Source organism: Bos indicus x Bos taurus, chromosome 17 (genome assembly GCF_003369695.1).
Source record: "Bos indicus x Bos taurus breed Angus x Brahman F1 hybrid chromosome 17, Bos_hybrid_MaternalHap_v2.0, whole genome shotgun sequence".
NCBI lineage: Eukaryota > Metazoa > Chordata > Mammalia > Artiodactyla > Bovidae > Bos > Bos indicus x Bos taurus.
The window spans coordinates 21,053,641-21,074,063 of NC_040092.1; the positions used below are offsets into that span (position 1 = coordinate 21,053,641).

Consider the following 20,423-nt stretch of genomic DNA (forward strand, 5'->3'; position numbering starts at 1 on the left):
AAAAATAATTTCAGCTAAGAAAAAAAAATCTATTCACCTTCACAACCTGCTGACTCTTGAAAGAATGACTGACATCATTCCATTAAAAAAAAAAAAAAAAAAAAGCCTCTCCTGCTTGTCTTCCTAGAAAAGGATAATTTTCCTCTTGATTAAATGTTTATTATAGAAAATAAAAGCTAAGATAAAAAATCATGCATAATTAAGAAGAGTCTTTTAAAAAGACACGGGATGTGAGAGTGCTTTATTACCTATAAAGTCCCACACAAATGCAAAGAAAGTAGGCTTAGAATCATCTCTGGTATCAGGTAGGCCTCTGCCCTGGTAACAATCTTCCGAGGAGGGAAGTAGGTGTCTAGGGTGTTGTTATGCCCAAACTGCAGAAGTCAGAGTAAGAAACAAAAAGACACCACAATGCCCTCCAATCAGACTGCCATTGCAGTCCCTCAGCCCCCCTCAGAAGACCTCTCTCAGGCCAATGGGGGTACCTCCTAGCAGCCATTCCTGCCCAGCAGGAGACCAGATTATTCAGAAACTCTGCAGGGAAAGAGCAGTCCTTTCTTGCCACTGGATGTTCTAATCATAAGCAACTTGTGCTTTTTATGTCAAAGTGAAGTCTGTCTTTCTGCAAGTACTACTTGCCTTTGTTGGAACTCATGGAAATACTCTAGAATACACAAAATCCCTCTGCTGCTGACAGACCTTGAATATCTGAAGACAAATAGGACACGTTCACTCCTCTGCCCAACATTTCTGCTGGTTTAAACACCAAAGCTGGAGATGTGAAAATTGGTGTCATTAAGCTAGCACCTACCTAACTAGTCTGGAATGGTTAATCTGAGTCAAACATTTATTGCACACTTGGTGAGTGAAGCATATAAAGGCGCCTAGTTTCTGCCCTTTAAGGATACCCAATCTAGTAGATAGAATTAATCTCGGTTAACAAATACAGTGTGTCCACTATGTCTTAAGGACTTTTTATGGCTGACCTTGTTCCAGATAAAAGAAAAAAGGCTTCTTCTTTTCTTGCCATATGAGAAAATGATAAATAAATATAAAACTAAGTATGTCTTAAAAGTCTTGACGCTGTTAACATCAGTATTGCCGCAAATGCACTGTCAATTAAGTAATGATGCTAAAATGAATTTATCCAATGAATGACAGATGAAAGTTATGCACCCACAAGAATGATTTTCTGCCATAAGTAAAAGGATTAATTTGTTCTTTTTGAAAAGAATCAACAATAAAAATATCTAATTGCCAAGAAACCTGTTTGTTAGACTGTTGTATCTACAAATGCTACAGTAAAAATCTCATATACACAAATTACTGTCTAGTACTTTAGAAATTAAGTATACCTAAACTAAATTTACTAATTACATCATGATGCAGAGGAATAATAAAAACTATTTTATCTTAAGGTATTCCAGTAGTGTCATGCACATGTAAACATATGTATAAAGACACACACATATAAATTTACCACAAACCTTAAAACCTTCTCCCAAAATATATTTCATATAAAATGAACATTTAGCCAAAAGAAATAAATTCAAAACATCTTTGGAGGTAAAAGTCACGTTAAATATTAGCGTTATTTTCCTTGCAATTCAATGGCAAGACAATGCAGGGGAATACTTGATTGTGCAAAACAAAACCCATTTAATAAAACAATAATAAGTCTCCTGAAATACATTTCAGACGTAAAAGTCTTAAAACGGCAATTCTAGCATTAACACTCTTACAGGTAGGTTTCTGGAAATGGGTAATACATTACGGTAGGACAGTCGGGCGGCTTGTATTTTGTTATTAAGACTGATTGCTGCAACTTAAATAACAACGCGATCATACTTCCTCTTAAGGCCACTTCATTTCATTATAGAAATAGATCATACTGCCTAATACCAAAGCTTCTAATTAATACAGGTCAGCGTGAAAACACTTAAGTTAGATAAACTAGAGTAACTCGCTGTAGTAGACGGCGGCTCTGTAGCCGAGCCTGGAGCCCTGCTGCATATTTGCATTCCGCTCAGTTTCATGAATCACAAACAAATCGTTATTTAGGGTAAACTAAAGCTCACACCAAAGCTTCAGAAAAGGGCTGTAAAGGTAGAGTACTTACGTAAAGGGTTATCAGGACAGGAGACAATGCAACTTATCTGGGAGGGTCTCTAATGTCCACGGGGTGGTAAAACGCATTTGAAAAGGCGATGTGGATTCGGATGGCCGCCTCCCCACGGCATCCCAGACAAAGCAGGGCCAGGCCCTCGGGCGCTCCTAGTGCACCTGCAATGCGGATCCCTCACCCTACAATCCCACCCCGGGGCTGGCAGGAGCGGCTCCTGGACCGCCCTCTCCTCCCCCTTCGGATTGGCTTGGGTGCGCGGTGGGTTCGCACCCCAGCCTGGGCTGTAGCCCTGGCAAGGGCAACCCCCTCCCTATAACGGGCTGGAAGACCCTGCAAGCAGCTGGTGCGGAATCGCCGAGCCTCACTTTTGCCCTCCTTTCCACCTATTCGTTCCTCACCCCCCCGCCTCATCCCCCCGAGATGTCTCCGTAAGGGGACACCCTTCCCCACCCCGTGAGTCTGAAGGACCCCTCCCCTTGCAGTGAGGGCTTGAAAAATTATCTAAATGAGTTCCCGCTGCGACAGGTGCCGCCGCCCCCACCGGCACCCGCAGAGCCTCCCTGCAGGTACCGCCAGGTGAGTGGGGCTGGACTCGATCACACCTCGGGCCCCGCCTCACCTGCGGGCGCAGCCGTCGCGGTCCTTCAGGCGGCTCCCCCCCTCGGCGCGATCCTTGGGGCGGGAGGCTGCGGGGGCCGGCGGCCCATGGGCGGGGCGGCGGGCGGGGCTGGCTCCTGGCTCCGGCCCTGCCCTGGCCGGGCCGCCGAGGGAGGTCAGTGGGCACCGCCCGCCGAGCGCATCTCGCCGGCTCCCACCCGAGCGCTCGCCGCGGTGCACGCTGGGAGCGGGGGGCCGGGGCGGCGAGAAGGCCTGGCCGCGCTGACCCGGCTGGCGGCCGAGGCGCCGGCGCGGCGGCGGCGGTGGGTCTGTGTTTGCGGGGAGGGGCGGGGGAGGCCGATCGATACTCACTTCGCGGGGACAGGGTGACGCCCCGCCCCCACTCTCCCGCAGCTGTGCGGGGCTGGGGAACCGACCAAGGGGAAGGGAGGGTCTGGCCGGTGGGACGCAGGCGCACAGCTCAGGTGCGGCCGCACTGCGGTTGCCCAGGGTAACGCGGGCCCGGGTGGGGTGGGGGGGGAGGAGGAGGAGCGAGGCGGGCAAGCGGGAGCGCGCGCGCTGGGCGGTGAGGGTTGGGGGGGTACCCGTGACAGGCCTGACACTGGGGAGGGGGGAGGGCGCGCGCGGGCAGCCGACGGGGGCGGGCGCAGAGCCGGGGTGGGGGGGAAGGGGCGAGGGCCGGGCGGCGCGCATGCGTGCGGCCCCCGCTCCCCCGGGGCTCGCCGGCCTCGTGCGTGCGCACGCGCGCTGTCCCCCGGAGGCGTCTGGGTGTGCGGAGCGCGCGCGCGCGGCTCGGAGGCGCACCTGTGAGGTGTCCCTTGAGGAGAGGGAGGGTGGGTGCGCGGAGTCCGCGGCCTGGGGCGCTTCAACCCCTCACTTGGAGTGAGTTCTGGGGTGGCCAGGCTGTACTGTCTTTATTTCTTTTCGGGATCAAGGTGGGGGCGAGCGGGGGTGGCCAGGGAGCGGGTACTGGGTCGGAAGGAGAATGAGTGGATTAAAGAAAAGAAAAACAACCCATCACTTAGGATGGGCCTGGAGCCGGGGTGAGCGCCCGGGCATCGGGTGGGAAAGGTCAGAGTGGCTCCGCGCAGCCTGGCGGCCCGGCGGCCACCCGGGCCGGCCCGGGGGAGGGCAGCCTGACTTTGGGCCTCGGCGAGCCGGCGTGGGCCCGCAGTGCCGGGGAGCGGGGGTCACAGATGGCGGCCAGGGCGCGCGGCGGCGGAGGGGCAGCGACCGGGGCGAGGCCGGGCGGAGGCCCCAAGGGAGCCAGACTCCCGAGCCGGGCTCCATTGTTGTTGGAGCCGAGGGAAGGGGGAGCAAAACAGCTTTAGAAACCCGTGAAGCCGCGCCTTGGAGCCTTTCCAGGCGGGTCCCCGGAGAAGCGGTAATGGCCGCGCCGTGGGATCAAGGGAGCCGGGCTGTGCCGCGGAGAAGCCTGACTGCATGGTGTGATGTTGTGTGTTTTGTTTTTTTTTTAAGAGCGCCTCGCGTCCCAGCAGAGCCAGCGGAGCATCCTACTCAGGTGATGAGGAACCCTCCGGGCACCCAGCGCAGATCGCTGCTGCCGCTGGACGCCTCCATTGTTTGACCATAACAAGGGCCGGATTCTCACCCAGGTAAACTGGATGGCAGCGCAGTCGAGCTCCCTCTAACCTCCCACATCCAAAGGAATCCTCTTCTCCTCTTTCAGGACTTTACTCCAGTTTTCTTCCTGGGCCCTGCTTCTGATTAACTCAGTATATCCACTTTCCAGGCATTTCCCTCTCTGGCTTAATCTTCCCGCATCTCTCTGCCCAGTCACCTCTCATTTCCCTCAAAACTCAGCTCCTTTGTGAAACCTTCCTTGCCCAACTCTAACAACTAAATCTCTCCCGGAGGAGCCTGTTCCGGACTCTCCTAGTTGATAGTTTATTGGTTGTCTTATTGCAACAAAGGAGACTAGATATTAAAAAAAAAAATTCTAAGCTATTGCCTTTTTTTTTTTTAAAGAAAAGTTTTGTGATGTTTATTGTTTTAAGAGAATCGAACTGTTTTTGTTGCTATATATGTATTTTTTTTTTAAGCGGGGGTTCCTCCTTCTTTTATAGATGCACAGTTTTTTAGACCCAGAAAAATGGCCTTGTTCACCCCACAGATTGGTTTAAATCTTAAGAATTACTTTTAAATCAGCAAAGTAAAGCCTTTTCTTTGTAAAAACTAAAACATCACAGAGATGGCTAATGTCTTTGACTACAAGACCTCTGTTCCCAGAGATAACAACTGTGTATAACCTTCTAGATCTTTAAAAATGTTTTTACGCCAGTGTATACTTGTATTATCTTCGACTGTTTTAACAAGTATGAGTGCACTCTAGCTTTCCGTTTTTAGCATAGGATGCATGCAATCATTTTGCAGAACTGCTGCATCATGTTCCATAGTTTGAGGACACCATAGTTTATTTAGCCATTTCCTGAACTGATGGCAATTTATGATTTAACTTTACATTTAAAATAGTTTTTTTTGTTGTTCTCTACTGAAGTGTTAGTGAAGGGAGCACAAATCTACACTTACTACAGAAACTGTTTATGATGGACGTTCTCTTTGGTTCAGAAATTTACATGTGGTACATTTCTTGTAATTGTGACCCTGTTTTAATTGTGACGCCTGTTTTAAAGTCCTGTGACCTTGAGGAAGACATTTAATCACTCTAAGCCTGAGTTTTCTTTTCTATATGTAGTGATAATATCTGCTCTATTTACTCTACCAAGTTCAGTGATATCATGTGTGTAAAAGTCTTTGTAGAGTATAAAGTAGTATATAATGTTGATTTTGTGATCTGAAGGGATTTTTAAATTTGCACTACAATTTTTATTTCTTTGGCCAGATATGTATATTATAAAATACTACAGATAGCCAACTTTGAATGCTGTTTAGTTTCTGATTTTGTCATATTTTTATCAAGTACTCTTTAGACTTCTGAAAGAGTATTTCACAAAGCGTATTTTTCATAGTGCTTTACATGCTTTGAAAAATAAGGCATAAAAATTAGTTGATTGTGAATAAAGCATCAGCAAATTGAACACTACATAAAACACTCGTAATATATAAACAGAACTTCCTAGTGATGTAAATTTGTTTGTGTTTTTCTGTAGCAGTAACAGATTCAGGTTTTTATGTCCTTTGAGTAGAATGGATTCTTACTGAATTTGCCAGCAGTACCAGAGTTTTAACAGTTTACATACATATTCAGTAATGTGATGGCTATCATATTAAGATGTAAAAGGCACAATTAAGAGGTATGTAGGTATTTTTTTTCTTTTATTCAAATGTATACGAATGTTTCTAGCATGGCCACCAAAATCAGCTTGCCTCTGTTCTGTTCTAGTTTACGTTATGTGGGCAGAAGGGATCAGAAATTAAACAATCACGCAGCTGCTCATATAATCACAAACCGGTGTCTGCTATGAAAGTGAGTTAGCACTGGCGATGAGAAAGTATTAAAAAGGGGACCAAATTTTAGATTTCAGAGAGAGGACTCAGGAAAGACTTTTTTGCAAAAATAAGCTTTGAGCTGAGATCTGAAGGGTGAGTAGGCGTCAGTGTAGAATGAGATGGGGGATAATTTTCCAGGCAGGGGAACGGCATGTGGGAAGGCCCAGAATGGGGAAAGCTTTGCCCTTTCCGGGAACTGAAAGAATGACTTGTGGATACATTATGGTGGGTGAGGGGCAAGTGTGGCTAGGCAGGGGACCAAATCATGTCGGGTCTTGTAGGGCAGGTTAAGGATGTTTTATTTTATCCCGAGTAAAATGGGAAACCATTACAAGGGTTGGGTTTTAAACAGGGGAATGACTTAATCAGATTTGCATTTTTAAACAGCCACTCCAGCTGCTGCTACCTGCAGAATGTGGGAGTGGGGAGTGAAAGTGGGGAAGGCCAGGTAGGTGATTGTCAGAGGTCTGTCAAGAGAGATGGTCTTTCCCTTTTAGTTCACATTGACTTCAAACTACCAGCTATACTAAGGTCAAAATAGGTATTTGTCTGTAAAAATAAATAATTTTTTATTTTCAAAAAGTAGGCATAAAGATGCACTTTTTTATGCAAAACACATATGTTAAACTAATTATTCATACTATGCTTAACAGAATAGGATCAGAGAGAGTAAAAATTTGGGATATTTAACATATTTTTGGTAAGTTTTGTCAAAGCAGGAATACATGAAATAAGAGTGAGGTGAGGTTCTAAAAATGAAAAGAAGGGAAATATTGTAAATGCTATTTGCCAGAAAAAAAAGAATAACAGAAAAAAAATACTAGACAAAAAATTGAGAAAGCAACTGGGCACACAGTGAGTATATAATATTTATAGCTTTCTGAATACTAATAATAACTTTTTCAGAAACTAATATGGAAAAACAAAAAAGCAGGCTCTGATCACAATGCAACAAAAACCATGAAACAGGTAAACACAGCTTCATCAAGACAAGTGTGACTGACCTGCCTGGAAGAGACCAAACAATACCCTGAAAGATAAGAAAGAATGTCTTAAACTGAAGGATAGGCCATATCCCTGGTTGTGATGTTTAAATGCTATAGAGATCCCCCTTTTCAGGTGAACTGGACAGAATAGTGAGTAATGAGCTAGAACAAGGTCTATCTAATTGTTTAAACATACTGTAGAGCCAGTTGTGTTTAAACAGTGTCACACTACCTTCAGAGTATCTGGACGGGTCACTGGAACCTATTCAGCACCCCAAAGATGAAAGTGTATGGAAGTGTAGTAAATGACAAACCATCACAAATGCCCTCCAAATCAGAGAAGATATGGAAGTAAATATTAAACATCTGGGCTGGACTTTGCTGATGGCCCAGTGGTTAAGACTTTATCTTCTAATGTAGGAGGTATGGGTTTGATCCCTGGTCAAGGATCCCACATGCCTCAGGGCCAAAAACATAAAACAGAAGCAATACTGTAACAAATTCAATGAAGACTTTTAAAATAATGCCCACATTAAAATAAACCTTTAAAAAAATAGGTGAACATCTGGAAAAAGGAGCTCTGCACGCTGAGGTGAACAGAGAACAGGTGTAGCGATCAGACAGACTTGAACTGGAATTTAAGGAAAATGATACCACCGTACAGGTGTTGAGAGAGAAAGAGGTACAGGTCCTGGCACCCACAAGACATTCAAATCTGTTATTAGTTAAAATCTGTATTGGACTACATAAACATTTAAAATATCTTTAAGAAGAAAGGAAAAACGAAATCCTAGGATCAAAAGCCAAACCACAAAGTAGAAAAATAGTAGTGACAAATCTAAGTGTAGAGTTAATATCTTCAACATGTAAAGAACTCACACAAATCAATGAGAAAATGAAAATCCACACACATGGTTGCAGGATGTGGCTCAATAGTTTAATGGATATAGATACAATTTGTTTGACATTTAGAAAGATGTGTAATCTCACTAATAAGTAATTTGTAATTATTCCTGTAGAAAAGTAAGACTGTATTCTCAATAGCAACAAAACCAGAAGACATTTAAGAGTAACACATAAACATACAAAAGCTCTATGAAAAAATTAGAAACCTTTACCTGAAGAGTTTAAAAGCTACCCCAAATAAGTGGGCAGACATTACATGCTTTGGAAAGAGACGGCATCTTTGTAAAGCTTGCAGTACTCAACAAATTAAACTGTTACTTCAATGTAATTCCAGCTGAAATCCCAGTGAGACTTACTTTTGGACACTTGATAAATTGCTTCTAAAATTTGTCCAGAGGACTAAATGTCGAGGCTCGAGTGGCCAAGAAATTTTTCAAGTGGAAAATACTGATGAAGGATTTGCTGTGCCAGATATCAAAACATACTGTAATGGTACAGTTATGTAAATGGTGAGTACAAGAATAGAGAGGTTGGTACATGGAACAAAGTAGAGTCCAGTAACCCATTTACATAGAGAGGAATTTATTATTTAATAAAGTTGGTATTTTGAGTTGGATACATTGGATATAATCTTGGATACATTGTAGAGGGATAAATGACTATTTGGAAAGAAATATTCTACTTCCCCTTATTCAAAATGACTTATTTGAATTAAAGAATGAGCTTAAAGACAAAAACACCTGTAAAAGTATAGGAAGAAAATATAAGAGAATTTATTATGTTGGAAAATAAGTTTCTAGAGTAAGCAGTTTATTAATAGGTAAGACTAAGGCCCCAAATCTAAAGAAGAGACTGATAAGTTTGAATATCATCAAAGCTGATATTTCTGTGTGATGTAAAAACATTATAAGTTGACAGACTTGGGGTAAAGTTCTGGTAACATACACAAACAAATAATAAAAAGCCACTTCCCTGGTGGCTCAGACGGTAAAGTGTCTGCCTACAATGCGGGAGACCTGGGTTCGATCCCTGGGTCAGGAAGATCTCCTGGAGAAGGAAATAGCAACCCACTCCAGTATCTTGCCTGGAAAATCCCAGGTCAGAGACAGAGGAGCCTGGTAGGCTTCAGTCCTTGGGGTCGCAAAGAGTCAGACATGACTGAGCGACTTCACAAACAAAGGATAATAGAATTGACATAGTTAAGAAATGAATGGAGGATGTGAATAGTTCTCATTTAATAGTTCTCATAGAGAAATGAAAGTGTCAAAGCGATGACAGGAAATTCAGCCTCACTGGTGGTTAGGGAAATGGAAATTAAAACGGTGAGATTTTGTAGAGGAGGGAATGGCTCTCAGGCAAATTAAAATGCTCTCCAAGTATGTAGAGGAAAAGCTACCTGATACGGTCTTTGTTGTTGTTCAGCTGGTAAATTTTGTCTGACTCTTTGTGACCCCGTGGACTACAGCACGCCAGGCTTCCCTGTCCTTCACCATCTCCCAGAGTTTGCTCAAGCTCATGTCTACTGAGTCGGTGATGCCATCCAACCATCTCATCCTCTGTCGCCCCCTTCTCCTTCCCTCAATCTTTCCCAGCATCAGGGTCTTTTCCAATGAGTTGGCTCTTCGCATCAGGTGGCCCAAAGTATTAGAGCTTCAGCATCAGTCCTTCCAGTGAATATTCAGGGTTGCTTTCCTTTAGAATTGACTGAAATTAGTTTGCCCTTTCCCGATGACAATTTGGTTAAACCTATCAAAATTTTAAAAACACCCATATGCTTTCATCCAGCAGATACACTTAAGGGAATTGGGGATATTCTAATAAGAGAATACAGGTTAAAGTTAGTATGAATGAAGTCTGTCACAGTATCACTTATAAAGAGGAAAAGCTGAAGATGAATGCAGAAAAAGTTTGTTGCCTCCACACTATGGAATGTTAGGTAGCTTTTAAAAAGAAAGGCAGATTTGTATGTATTGACATAGCCTGGATGGATATCTAGAATATATTTTTGAGCAAGTTTAGTTCCATTTTTTGTAAGATAGAAAACAATAATAATGTGTGTGGTTGTGTGTGTGTGTTCTGAATGAAAATAGAGATCTAGAAAAATATGTGGAAAATATATTGTGATTACTTCTTCTGAGGGGAGGAGAATAGGGGAGATTGAATTTTTATTTCTGGGATTGATTTTATATTTATTTTACATGCTTTTGGATTGTTGTAGGTTTTAAACAGTATTTACTTCTGTAATGAAGATATTACAATTTCTCAGTTAACAAAGGCCCAAATTTAGACAAAGTTTTAAGACCTAGTACCTGGGTGTAGCAAAAATGTCACACACTTATGTTACATTGGCTATATGTATCAAGGACCTTAAAAGTTATCATATTCATTGATGTAGCAACCACCTAGAAACCATCAAAGGAATATTTTTAAGTACAGAGAGGCTTTATGTATAAAAGATACATATTATAGAATTATTTTTAAGGGTGCATTTGCAGGCTGGTTAAGTTATCAACTGGGTAATACATTATTGGCTATTAAAATATTTATGAAGAAAACATATTAAAGTGCTTACGACAGTGTTAAGTGAAGAAAATCAGGGTACAAAATTGCATATGTTATGTGGTTAAAACTTTTATTAAACAGAAGTCCCAAAAGCCCTCCACAAAAACCTCTGATGGTAAAATGTCTGGAGGAAATTAAATGAAAATCTTAAAAATTGTGGACTTTGGGTAGTAGGATGTTGGAACACTTAAGTTTTTTACTTTTTTATTTTCCAGGAGTATATGTCATTGAATCTATAATTTGTTATTTCATTTATAATGGAGCATTTACTTTTTAAAAGTGCATCATATCTAGGACATTTGTTAGCTGCATAGTTAATAGATGTGTACACTTTAAAAAATACTTCTGTCATATATTAAAGTATCCTCTAAAGTGAATGTTTTCTGAGTGATATATTTGTTGCTCTCAGCTTTTGGAGGGAAGTTTTCTTCTTAGCAATATGCAGAATACAAGTAGTTCTCATTTCTCATAACTGTAGAATAAACGCAGAAACTTAAATGTGGGCCCTGGGATTTCCTAGTTTGACTCTTGTTAACTCTTTGTGTTTCTAACACACACATCGGGTTGTAAAGCACGCTGCCTTTTACCGACTCAGGGTGAGTAGGACTTGGCCACGGGACCAGGGGCAGAAGCATGGGGAGCCTGATTATTATTCAGGGCCTGCAAGTGACTCAGCAGAGTGGAGCTCAAGGTATCTTGGGCCATACGGTGTGGGAGGACTGACGGGGTTATGCCAAGGGTAGGTAGATTTGCTCCCTTGCCAAGTGTTCATGGACCTGCAGGATTCTGTGGATGTGGCGTAGCGTGGGGCTTAGTGGAGGACAAAGCCAAAGAAGTGTGATAGTGGAGATGAGGTTGAGGACTTGGAAGGGCTCTGGGAGCACAAAAGAAGGGGTCATGCAGAATCCAGAGGTGAGGGTAAGCTTTCTAGAGGCAGTGATGTCTGGTGGTGAGACCAAAGGTAAATGGAGGGAATAGCAAGTGTGATGGGTCAGAGGTAAAAGGACCATGGTCGGGGGACGGGGGTAGTGGTTGAGGCCTAGGAGCAGACTAGATCTGGGGAGCCTGAAGAAGTTTGGTTTGGTTGGAACTAGAATTGGAGTGAGCAATGGTGAGAGATGAACCAGGAGAAGTAAATAGTAGCTCACACTGATCAGAGTTTAAAAGCCATATGAATAAATTTGAAAACTACACTGAGAATTAATGGAACCCATTGAAAAGCTTTAAGCAGGATAATGAACATCCCATTTTGCATTTTAGAAAGATTACATGACAGTGGATAATGGATTAGAGGAAGTCAGGCATGGAGGCTTTGTAGTGTCCTGGGGGAAGACGGTGGCCTGAATGACAGCTGAGTGTAGGTTAGGTGGGTGGATAAATTCAGGAGCAACTGGGAAGATAGACTTTGTGAGCAGGAGGAGGGTTGATGGTAACCAGGTTCTGGCTTAGGCCATTGAGTGACCAGTGGACCGATTTACTACAACTGAGAACAGAGTTGGCTTTGGTGAGGAGATGACAGACTGAGTTTTGGATGTGCGTACAGAACAGGGCTGTAGAGAAGCTACATGTCACTTGTAGGTTCTTCCTGAGAGAATTTGCAAAGATTGGTTTTATGCTGCAAATACATACTTTGCTCTATGAATGAGTGCTCTGTATAAATCCATTATTAAAAACTGTTTCTGTGGTAACTATTTTTTGGAATATAGTTACACATCTATATATTGTTTAAGTTTGGGGAGTATCTGTCTAACTTAGACTGGACTGTTGATGTCTTCCATATGGAGTTATTGGAGTTATTTAAGACTGCATGACCCTGACTTTGAGTAATACTGTGATTGCCTTTTGCTCTAGACTCTCTCTGAGCAGGTGATGGTGCTATAGTCAGTTATCTTGTTGAGAGTTATGGCTGAATAATTGGAGTGATTTCTACTGATGTTTCCATACTGGTCCGTTCCACACAGAGGTAGGCCAGGACACAGAGTGGTGCCAAGTCTGTATCCATCTGCAAGTGCTCACCTGGCCACTGGAAGTTGTGCTAGTCCATGTAGACTGGTGGGACAAAATATCACAGACCAGGTGGCTCCAGCAGCAATTTACTTCTCATGGTTCTGGAGGCTGGGAAATCCAAGATCAAGGAGCTGGTAGATTTAGTGTTTGATGAGGTCCTGCCTGGTAGCTCAGCTGGTAAAGAATCTGCCTGCAATCCAGGAGACCCTGGTTCAATCCCTTGGTTGGGAAGATCTGCTGGAGAAGGGATAGGCTACCCACTCCAGTATTCTTGGGCTTCCCTGGTGGCTCAGCTGGTAAAGAACCTGCCTGCAATGTGAGAGACCTGGGTTCAATCTCTGGGTTGGGAAGATTCCCTGGAGAAGGGAAAGGCTACCCACTCCAGTATTCTTGGGCTTCCCTGGTGGCTCAGCTGGTAAAGAATCTGCCTGCAGTGTGGGAGACCTGGGTTCAATCTCTGGGTTGGGAAGATCCCCTGGAGAAGGGAAAGGCTACCCACTCCAGTATTCTGGGCTGGAGAATTCCATGGACCATATAGTCCATGGGGTTGCAAAGAGCTGGACATGACTGAGTGACTTTCATATATATTTTGTGAGGTTCTGCCTCCTGGTTCATAGATGCCATCTTTTTGACGTGTCCTCACATGGCAGAGGGGCGAGGGAGCTCTTGGGGTCTCTTTTATAAGGACACGCATCCCATCGTGAGGGCTCCACCCTCATGAGCTAATTACCTTCTAAGCGCCCCACCTCCTAACACCATTGCAGTGGGGTTGAGGTTTCAATATCTGAAGTTTGAGGGGACACAAACATTCAGGCTCGCACAGAAGTATAGCTAGAGGTTGGAGAGTCAGTCACAGTGTCCTCCCCTTACGGCTGGCATAGCAGCTGTGTCTGGGTGACAGTGTGTGGACCAGAGTGAGGTGAGGCTCAGAGCAGAGCTGGGGGGTGGTCCATCTAGGAAGAGGTAGGGGAGACGGGGCCTGTGGAAGAACTCATCAGAGAGGAGGAGGATGTCTTCACCAGAAAGCATTTGGTTAAAAGAAAGAAACATGTTTGAAGTGGCCTAAGTGCAGGGGGATCTCTGAGGAGGCTGCCATGGCACCCCATGCTGTATCTTGGCTGAGGCCTGCTAGCGTCTGGAGCGTCCAGGAGCCGGTGCAGCTCTCTCTGCCTGTGTCTCTCCCGAGTCACTGTCCCTCTCAGTTCACTCTGTAGACCCAGGCTTTCCACCTCCCAGTTCTGAACTCTCAGGGACAAGCATCTGATTGGGTCAGCTCAGCTGACTGGGTTCCTGTTGCAGAGCCCACAGGGGCAGATTCTCCAGGTGGTGAAGGCAGGTAGGGGTCTCGGGGGAGAGCGGTGCCCTGGCAGCTGAGGAGAAAGTTCCCAGAACTGGCAGGGACAGTAGGTTCTAATGGCTCAGAGATGTGATAAAGGGATAAGGAGTCAACCTAGATTTGGCAAATCAAAGTCATTTAGCCTAAGTGTAAAGAATTACCACAGCTAACCTACAGCTATGGTAGATACTTATGCTATGGAAGAGGTTGGAAGAAGGGAAATTTTAAAAAAATGAAATTAACTTTGGAGTTGTATCAGCAGAATTCAAAATTTAATTTGAAAAAGCAGTAATTTCTGTTGCTGACATTAAAGCATTTCTACAGCTTTATTCTAACTCGAGAATATACAGTGTCTCTTGTGTCACCTGATGTAAGAAATTCAATAAAGCTATTCTAGAGCTCATTTATTTTTTATAACCTGCAAGTTGATAAACTAGTCATAGCTTATTTCCACAGCTTATTTTGCATTGCCTTCCACAGTAATGTGCCAAATCTTGTGAGGAAGCTCTTGTTCAGCTAGAGCAATCCTCTGTCCCAAAGGTTATAAATTCTGCCTGTTTAGGTAAATGATAAAACAATTCATAAAAAAAAATCTGAACCCTCTTTCCTCAGAGTAAGCCCCATTATGTCCCTCTGGCTTTCAAAATTATTTTTAGATGTGCATTTCAAACGTGTAGGATTAAGCTTGATAGGATTTAAGAATGTTTCAGTGATTCAAAGTACTGGGCATCAGCCAGCAAACACAAGTCAGGTTTTTAGTTAACCAGTATTCAGTAACTTATCACTGTATCTCTCTATCATGATAGAATTAGGACCTTGTGATAAGCCCCCAGACTCACAATTAGGATCGGGGATCCTGCAGAAAGCCGGCTGTACCAGTCTTCACAGTGCTTAGTAACTAGTTAGAGGCAGTAATCAACTGTGAAATTCGCTGCAGGTTCTAATGCCTTAGCTTAAATATCCATGAAGATTTATGAGCAAGTGTTTGAGTGCCCTCTGGAGGCCTTGCTGCTACTGCTGCTGCTAAGTCGCTTCAGTCGTGTCTGACTCTGTGCGACCCCATAGACGGCAGCCCACGAGGCTCGCCCATCCCTGGGATTCTCCAGGCAAGAACACTGGAGTGCGTTGCCATTTCCTTCTCCAGTGCATGAAAGTAAAAAGTGAAAGTGAAGTCGCTGAGTCTTGTCCGACTCTTAGCGACCCCATGGACTGCAGCCCACCAGGCTCCTCCGTCCACGGGATTCTCCAGCAAAAGTATCGGAGTGGGGTGCCATTGCCTTCTCCGTCTGGAGGCCTTATTATGAACAGTTAAAACACAGACTCCTACAAAAGGTTTTCTTTAACAGCTAGAATTAAGAACTAGTGGACTAGATAGATAGTTGAACTGGTCCGGGTATGAGTAGGGAGCAGAGGAGAGCCAGGATGGAACCCACAGGAACACTAGTACTTGGGAGGGGGAGGAGTCTCCAAGTGGACTGAGGAATACCAGTGGATGGAGTGAGAGTGAAGTCATAGAAGGGAGTGTCCAGCATGAGAAAGAAGGTGCCAAGAGGAACTTCAGCAGTGTAGTGGTGGGTTGAAGAATGAATGGGAAATGAAAGGATAGAAATCAGGAGAATAAGTCTCTAAAGAAGCCTGGATGGGGAAATGGAGAAAATATATAGCAGCTAGAGACGGCTGAACCCACTCCAGTATTCTTGCCTGGAGAATCCCAGGGACGGCGGGGCCTGGTGGGCTGCTGTCTATGGGGTCGCACAGAGTCGGACACGACTGAAGCGACTTAGCAGCAGCAGCAGCAGAGATGGCTAAGTGTTGGTTTTCCTTAAGGTAGAAGGGAGTTTTCGTGGGTTTAAATGCGGAGAGTAGAAAATAAGCAGAGATCAGATGCAGTGGAAGGATGTGTGGGGGGCGGGGCAGGGGAAGTTGACTTCAAAGTTCCTGGCTTAGAAGAGTTGTTGGGGAAGATGTTGCCTTTTACAGGATCTTGGAAGATGGTGAATTAGTGATTTTCAGTTCACTGTGTGATGATAGGGAAAGATTCCTGCTATGAGAGAATGTGGAATTGTCATTATGGAAATGGTTCTCATTCAAGTCAGGAGGTTGAGCTTAAAAGAAAAAAAAAAAGATGGAGTGAGGACCCTTTAGCAGATACTCATTTAGAAAGAAGGACTAAAAGAAGAGGTGAAGGCCTGAGGAGAGGTGAGAAAGTGCAGGGGACTGGGGATCGAGGAGATGCGTGTAAATTAGAGTCAGAGTAAAAAGTGAACAAGTCTCTTGGGCTCTGAAGGGGAGGGGAACTGTTTGGTTTTGTTTGGCTGGACACCACGCAGGTTTCTGGGATCTTAGTTCCCCAACTAGGGATGGAACCTGGGTCCTCGACAGTGAAAGCACAGAGTCCTAACCACTGGCCCACCAGGGAGTTCCTAGGGAACAATTTTGCAGAGGAGGCATTGTGTGGGTGGGATGTACCGGGGCAGCGTTGGTGTGTGGGGCAGGACCAGGAGGTGTCGAGTGTGCGGGGAGGTGGGCAGAGACAATGAGGAGGGGGAAGTGGCCACAGCTGGAACAGACGGAGAGCTTGTCTGTGCTCACCCAGTAAGAGCCCAGATAAGCAGACTGCAGAAAGAGAATTACATTTGCCTTTGTGCTTTGAAGGTGTAAGATTTAAATCTTGTGTAACTTCTGTGGTCCCTTATGTTTTTCTCAAAGTGAAAGTGGTAGTTGCTCAGTCATGTCGGATTCTTCGCGCCCCCATGGACTGTAGCCCTCCAGGCTCCTCTGTCCATGGGGTTTTCCAGGCAAGAATACTGGAGTGTGTTGTAGTTTTCTTCTCCAAGGGATCTTCCCAAGTGGGATCAAACCTGGTTCTCCTGCATTGCAGGCAGATTTTTTTTTTTTTTAACTGTCTGAGCTACCAGGGAAGCCCAGTGAAAGGGGGAATCTGGCCAAATGGAAGAGAATGTTCAGATCTATTCCTGACATTTGAGAGGACTCTTGTATAAGAAGAGAGTACCTGTGATCAATTTTTGATTTATTATTCTGACAGATGGCCTTTAAATGTACATGATCATTTGCAACCTGAACAACAGTATTTCCCTTCTTTTTGGTAGAACTGATAGGACAGCTACTAGAAGTTGTTTCCTTTTTGTAAAATATTTCATTAAGAAAAAATAATAGACTCCTAACTCAGGAGTGCTAAAATTACAGTCTTTTTAAATTTGGAAAGTGAGGGTTGATTTCTAACTTCAGACTGCTCAGTTTTGAATAGTAAGGCATAATATTTAACATGTAAGCTTCTATAAAGGGTAGGGTGGGCGGGCTCCAGCTTACGCCCAAGCATGTTTGGTTCCCCAGGACTGGTTTGCAGGCCTCTGAAGGCCTCAGCACTTTTGTCTTTGGCAACCTTTAGCGTGTCACATGTCAAACAAAAACATGTACCCATGTCCCATGCAAAAGTAGCTTATACAGAACTGAGAGTTAAGCTTCATTTGACTAGTTGTAGGCATTTAACATTTATTAACTTTGATTTTACTACTTTCTTTTCATATTTTACATCCAGTAACTATTTTTTCAGGTCTCAAAACATTTTCATGGGCCATTAAGATGCTCATAAGCTTTGGGGCCTGTACTGAAGGCTCATAGGGAATGAGACACCCCTCTTCTACTGAGATGTTGAGGCACGTCTGGCTGGGGTGGACTTGCCAGAAATCTGTTTGTTGGAGGCACTGTTACCTCCTGGGAAAACTCCATTCTCAAGGGAGCTGAAGTAACTGCTTTAGTTACTGCTCTTTTTTTGTTACAAAGAGCAGAGATCCATTCCATTTTAGGAAACGGGATATGACATTAAGGATGCACTTGGACCAGAAAGCTGTTGTTCTCTAAGGCAGCTCAGAGAAGCAGTCTTTCCCATCGACAGTGGGGTCTCAGGGCTGCTCTCTTCCTCTGTGTCTTTTTCCTCTTGCTGCTGTCTGGCTTATCCCTTTCCCTTAGCCTGTCAGTCTGTTTTCTACTTTACTTAGAGTTTCTACTCCCTCATGACTTTGGTTTGCTGTGATTGCACATGGCCACTCCAGCTCCCTTGTATATCCTAACCTTTCAGCTTCATCTCTCATGGCTCATCACCTGGTTCTCAGTATTGTTTAGATTCCTGAGGGAGAGACTGGGAATGTGACTTTGTTGCAGCTTTTACTGTTATTCCAGGCCACAGCAGAGGTCACTGTTAAGCTCATGGGTCAGGTGTCTGCACCTGCCCTCAGAAGCTGTGGTGATGTGAGATGGAGCAGTCATGTGGTCCATGGCAGCTGAGGCAGTTTCCGTTAGTAGGATTTTCAGGCCAGCAGGCACCATGATCGGCACGTATAGTTCAGCAAGGAAGAAAAAACCTGGCCCCCTGTCAAAACCATTTGAAGTCTCTATCCTTTAAAGTATATCCTATTAACAGCCTTCATTCCAAGGCAACGCTTTGTTCCTGTAGAGAAACTGAAATCCCTAAATATATTGACAGCATTTTCATTTTCCCCTTTTCTCCCCATTTTATTCAGTCTCAGATATTGCAGGGTCACTCAGGGCGACCTGTACGATTCCATTTCTCGTGTTAGTGATTTCTGCTGAAATGGCTGTTAGCAGAGTTGGGATAACTCGAGCCTCATGGCATTCACATGTTTCCTTCCTCTCAAAGCTCTGGGGAGCTATATAGACATAGCAACTTAGCACCAGCCCGAGTCTCCAAATGAAGTGTCCCATCTGAATGTCGCCTGGCAGCAGTGATACCTGACTTCCTCAGGATGCCATCAAACTTCCCAAGGAAAAGTGATTTCCCCAAACTTTAAAGTAGGTCTTGGAATCTACACCCAAAGTACTCTTAGCACTTCTAGAATATAGCAGAGGGGGAGGGAGCAGATGGAATACATAAGATAATGATAATGATAGCTAACCGTGGTTCAGCCCTTAACATTTTCTAGGCCCTATTTTAGATACTTGTCATACATTAACTTATTTAATCCTCAAACTACCTTATAATGGTCCCTTACAAGGTCAGGTGCTTTTTCTTATCTTCTTTAACCCCATTCTTAACCTCTGAGGTGAAAGCTGCACAGCCAGCATGTGGTAAAACCAAGATATGAACCGGCTCAACCCGCCTTCAGTCCCTACTTCTTCAGCACCCTCTCACCTGGAAAATAAGTGAGAAAAACAGTATTGATTCACATACTGATTAAGACTCTTGAAGATTCCAGCCAATCCCAGTCAGTTATTTGGTCTCTAATACGAACCTAGAACTCAGTGTGGGTAAATTCCTAACAAGAGGCTATTTATGATACTAGGATTCCTGTGTCTTGAAGTTGTGTAGCCATGCCTGGCTTTTCCTTTATAGAGTTTCTCGGATTTTTTCATCCTCTGTTTGGCCCTGCATGCCTTGCATTTCACATTTTAGAATGAGTCCTGGTTATAAGAGGGTCAGCTGGGACCCGTATTTAGAATACCCAGTTCTTTGAAAAGCTTGGCGATCCTCAGTCATCCCTGATACACGCCTTTTCCTTTTCTCTCCGCATGTCTCTGACCCTGCAGGATCCTGAGGCTCTTGTTGCCCTTCAGCCACTGTGGGCCCTGCCTCTTCCTCTGGAATGTCTTGGGGGTTTTGACTTCTGTCACTGTGGTAAGTGTTCCCCTTTTTTCACCATTTCTGTAGATGGAGAATCACCCTCAACTATTTCTAAAGACAATCCAAAATGTCTTTGGAGTTCTTTCTAAGCATGTTCCCTTTAGGGCTCAATGAGGAAGCAACTTTCCCTGACTCATGGTTTTTCTTACACTCTTGCCTGGATCTGGCTTTGACTTCTGTAGACCTTAAGCAGCCTTGCTTAACTCTGAAGTCAGCAGAAGCATCCTTGTCCCATCTGGGGTTCCTTTTTGTACCTCTGGACTCTAATTTTCTCAATTTCATATGAGCCATTAGTTATTAAAGCTTTCCTTTGCCTGCTCCACTTACCTCTGCTGTCCCGAAGGCCTCTGGATCAGAAACCTGGTTTCTGGGCTGATGGTCTCCTGGTTATCTTTCCCATTGTCCCTGTCTTCATTGAGATACCACAACGTGCTTTTGAGCTGAGTTTGTTACTCTGTGTGTTTCTGGTGTTTTCTTGTTGAAGCTGAACATCAGCTTTCTTATTAAATATGAGTTCCTGAAAGTCTTCTTACCTTGGGCAGGATGTTACATTAGTCTCTGTGCACACATAATTCTGAGAGCATCACATTTCCAGCATAAGCATTTTTTCCTTCATTTTCTTTTGAACCTGTGGATTTGTGATCATTTTTAAATAATTTTTTTTCCTTCTTCAGCTCAACTCAAGAAGACAACATGTATTTTACATAGGACAAGTATTTGTTCCTCTTCATTTGGTCATTGTTGAAATCCAAA

General features: G+C 44.1%; 2 protein-coding genes across 10 annotated transcripts in view; one reads left to right on the forward strand and one right to left on the reverse strand.

Annotated features, from left to right (window-relative positions):
- The window catches only part of CCDC92 (coiled-coil domain containing 92), a 36,038-nt gene extending 33,188 nt beyond the window's left edge, over positions 1-2,850 (reverse strand). The window contains exon 1 of one of the 2 annotated variants that reach the window (XM_027567007.1): positions 2,745-2,850. The gene's annotated coding sequence lies outside the window, so the exon portion shown is untranslated. Of the gene's footprint in view, positions 1-2,119; positions 2,497-2,744 lie in introns of those variants that run through there. The other variant, XM_027567008.1, reaches the window with a different exon arrangement.
- Positions 2,851-3,009: 159 nt separating this feature from the next.
- The window catches only part of ZNF664 (zinc finger protein 664), a 36,460-nt gene continuing 19,046 nt past the window's right edge, over positions 3,010-20,423 (forward strand). Inside the window, exons 1-4 of one of the 8 annotated variants that reach the window (XM_027567015.1) lie at positions 3,495-3,625; positions 4,223-4,359; positions 8,441-8,615; positions 19,577-19,664. In XM_027567015.1, the coding sequence (XP_027422816.1) occupies positions 8,557-8,615; positions 19,577-19,664 (147 nt within the window). In that variant the 5' untranslated portion in view covers positions 3,495-3,625; positions 4,223-4,359; positions 8,441-8,556. Of the gene's footprint in view, positions 3,046-3,494; positions 3,626-3,670; positions 4,128-4,222; positions 4,360-5,874; positions 7,654-8,440; positions 8,616-18,689; positions 18,842-19,576; positions 19,666-20,423 lie in introns of those variants that run through there. The other 7 variants (XR_003515237.1, XR_003515238.1, XM_027567014.1 and 4 more) reach the window with 7 other exon arrangements.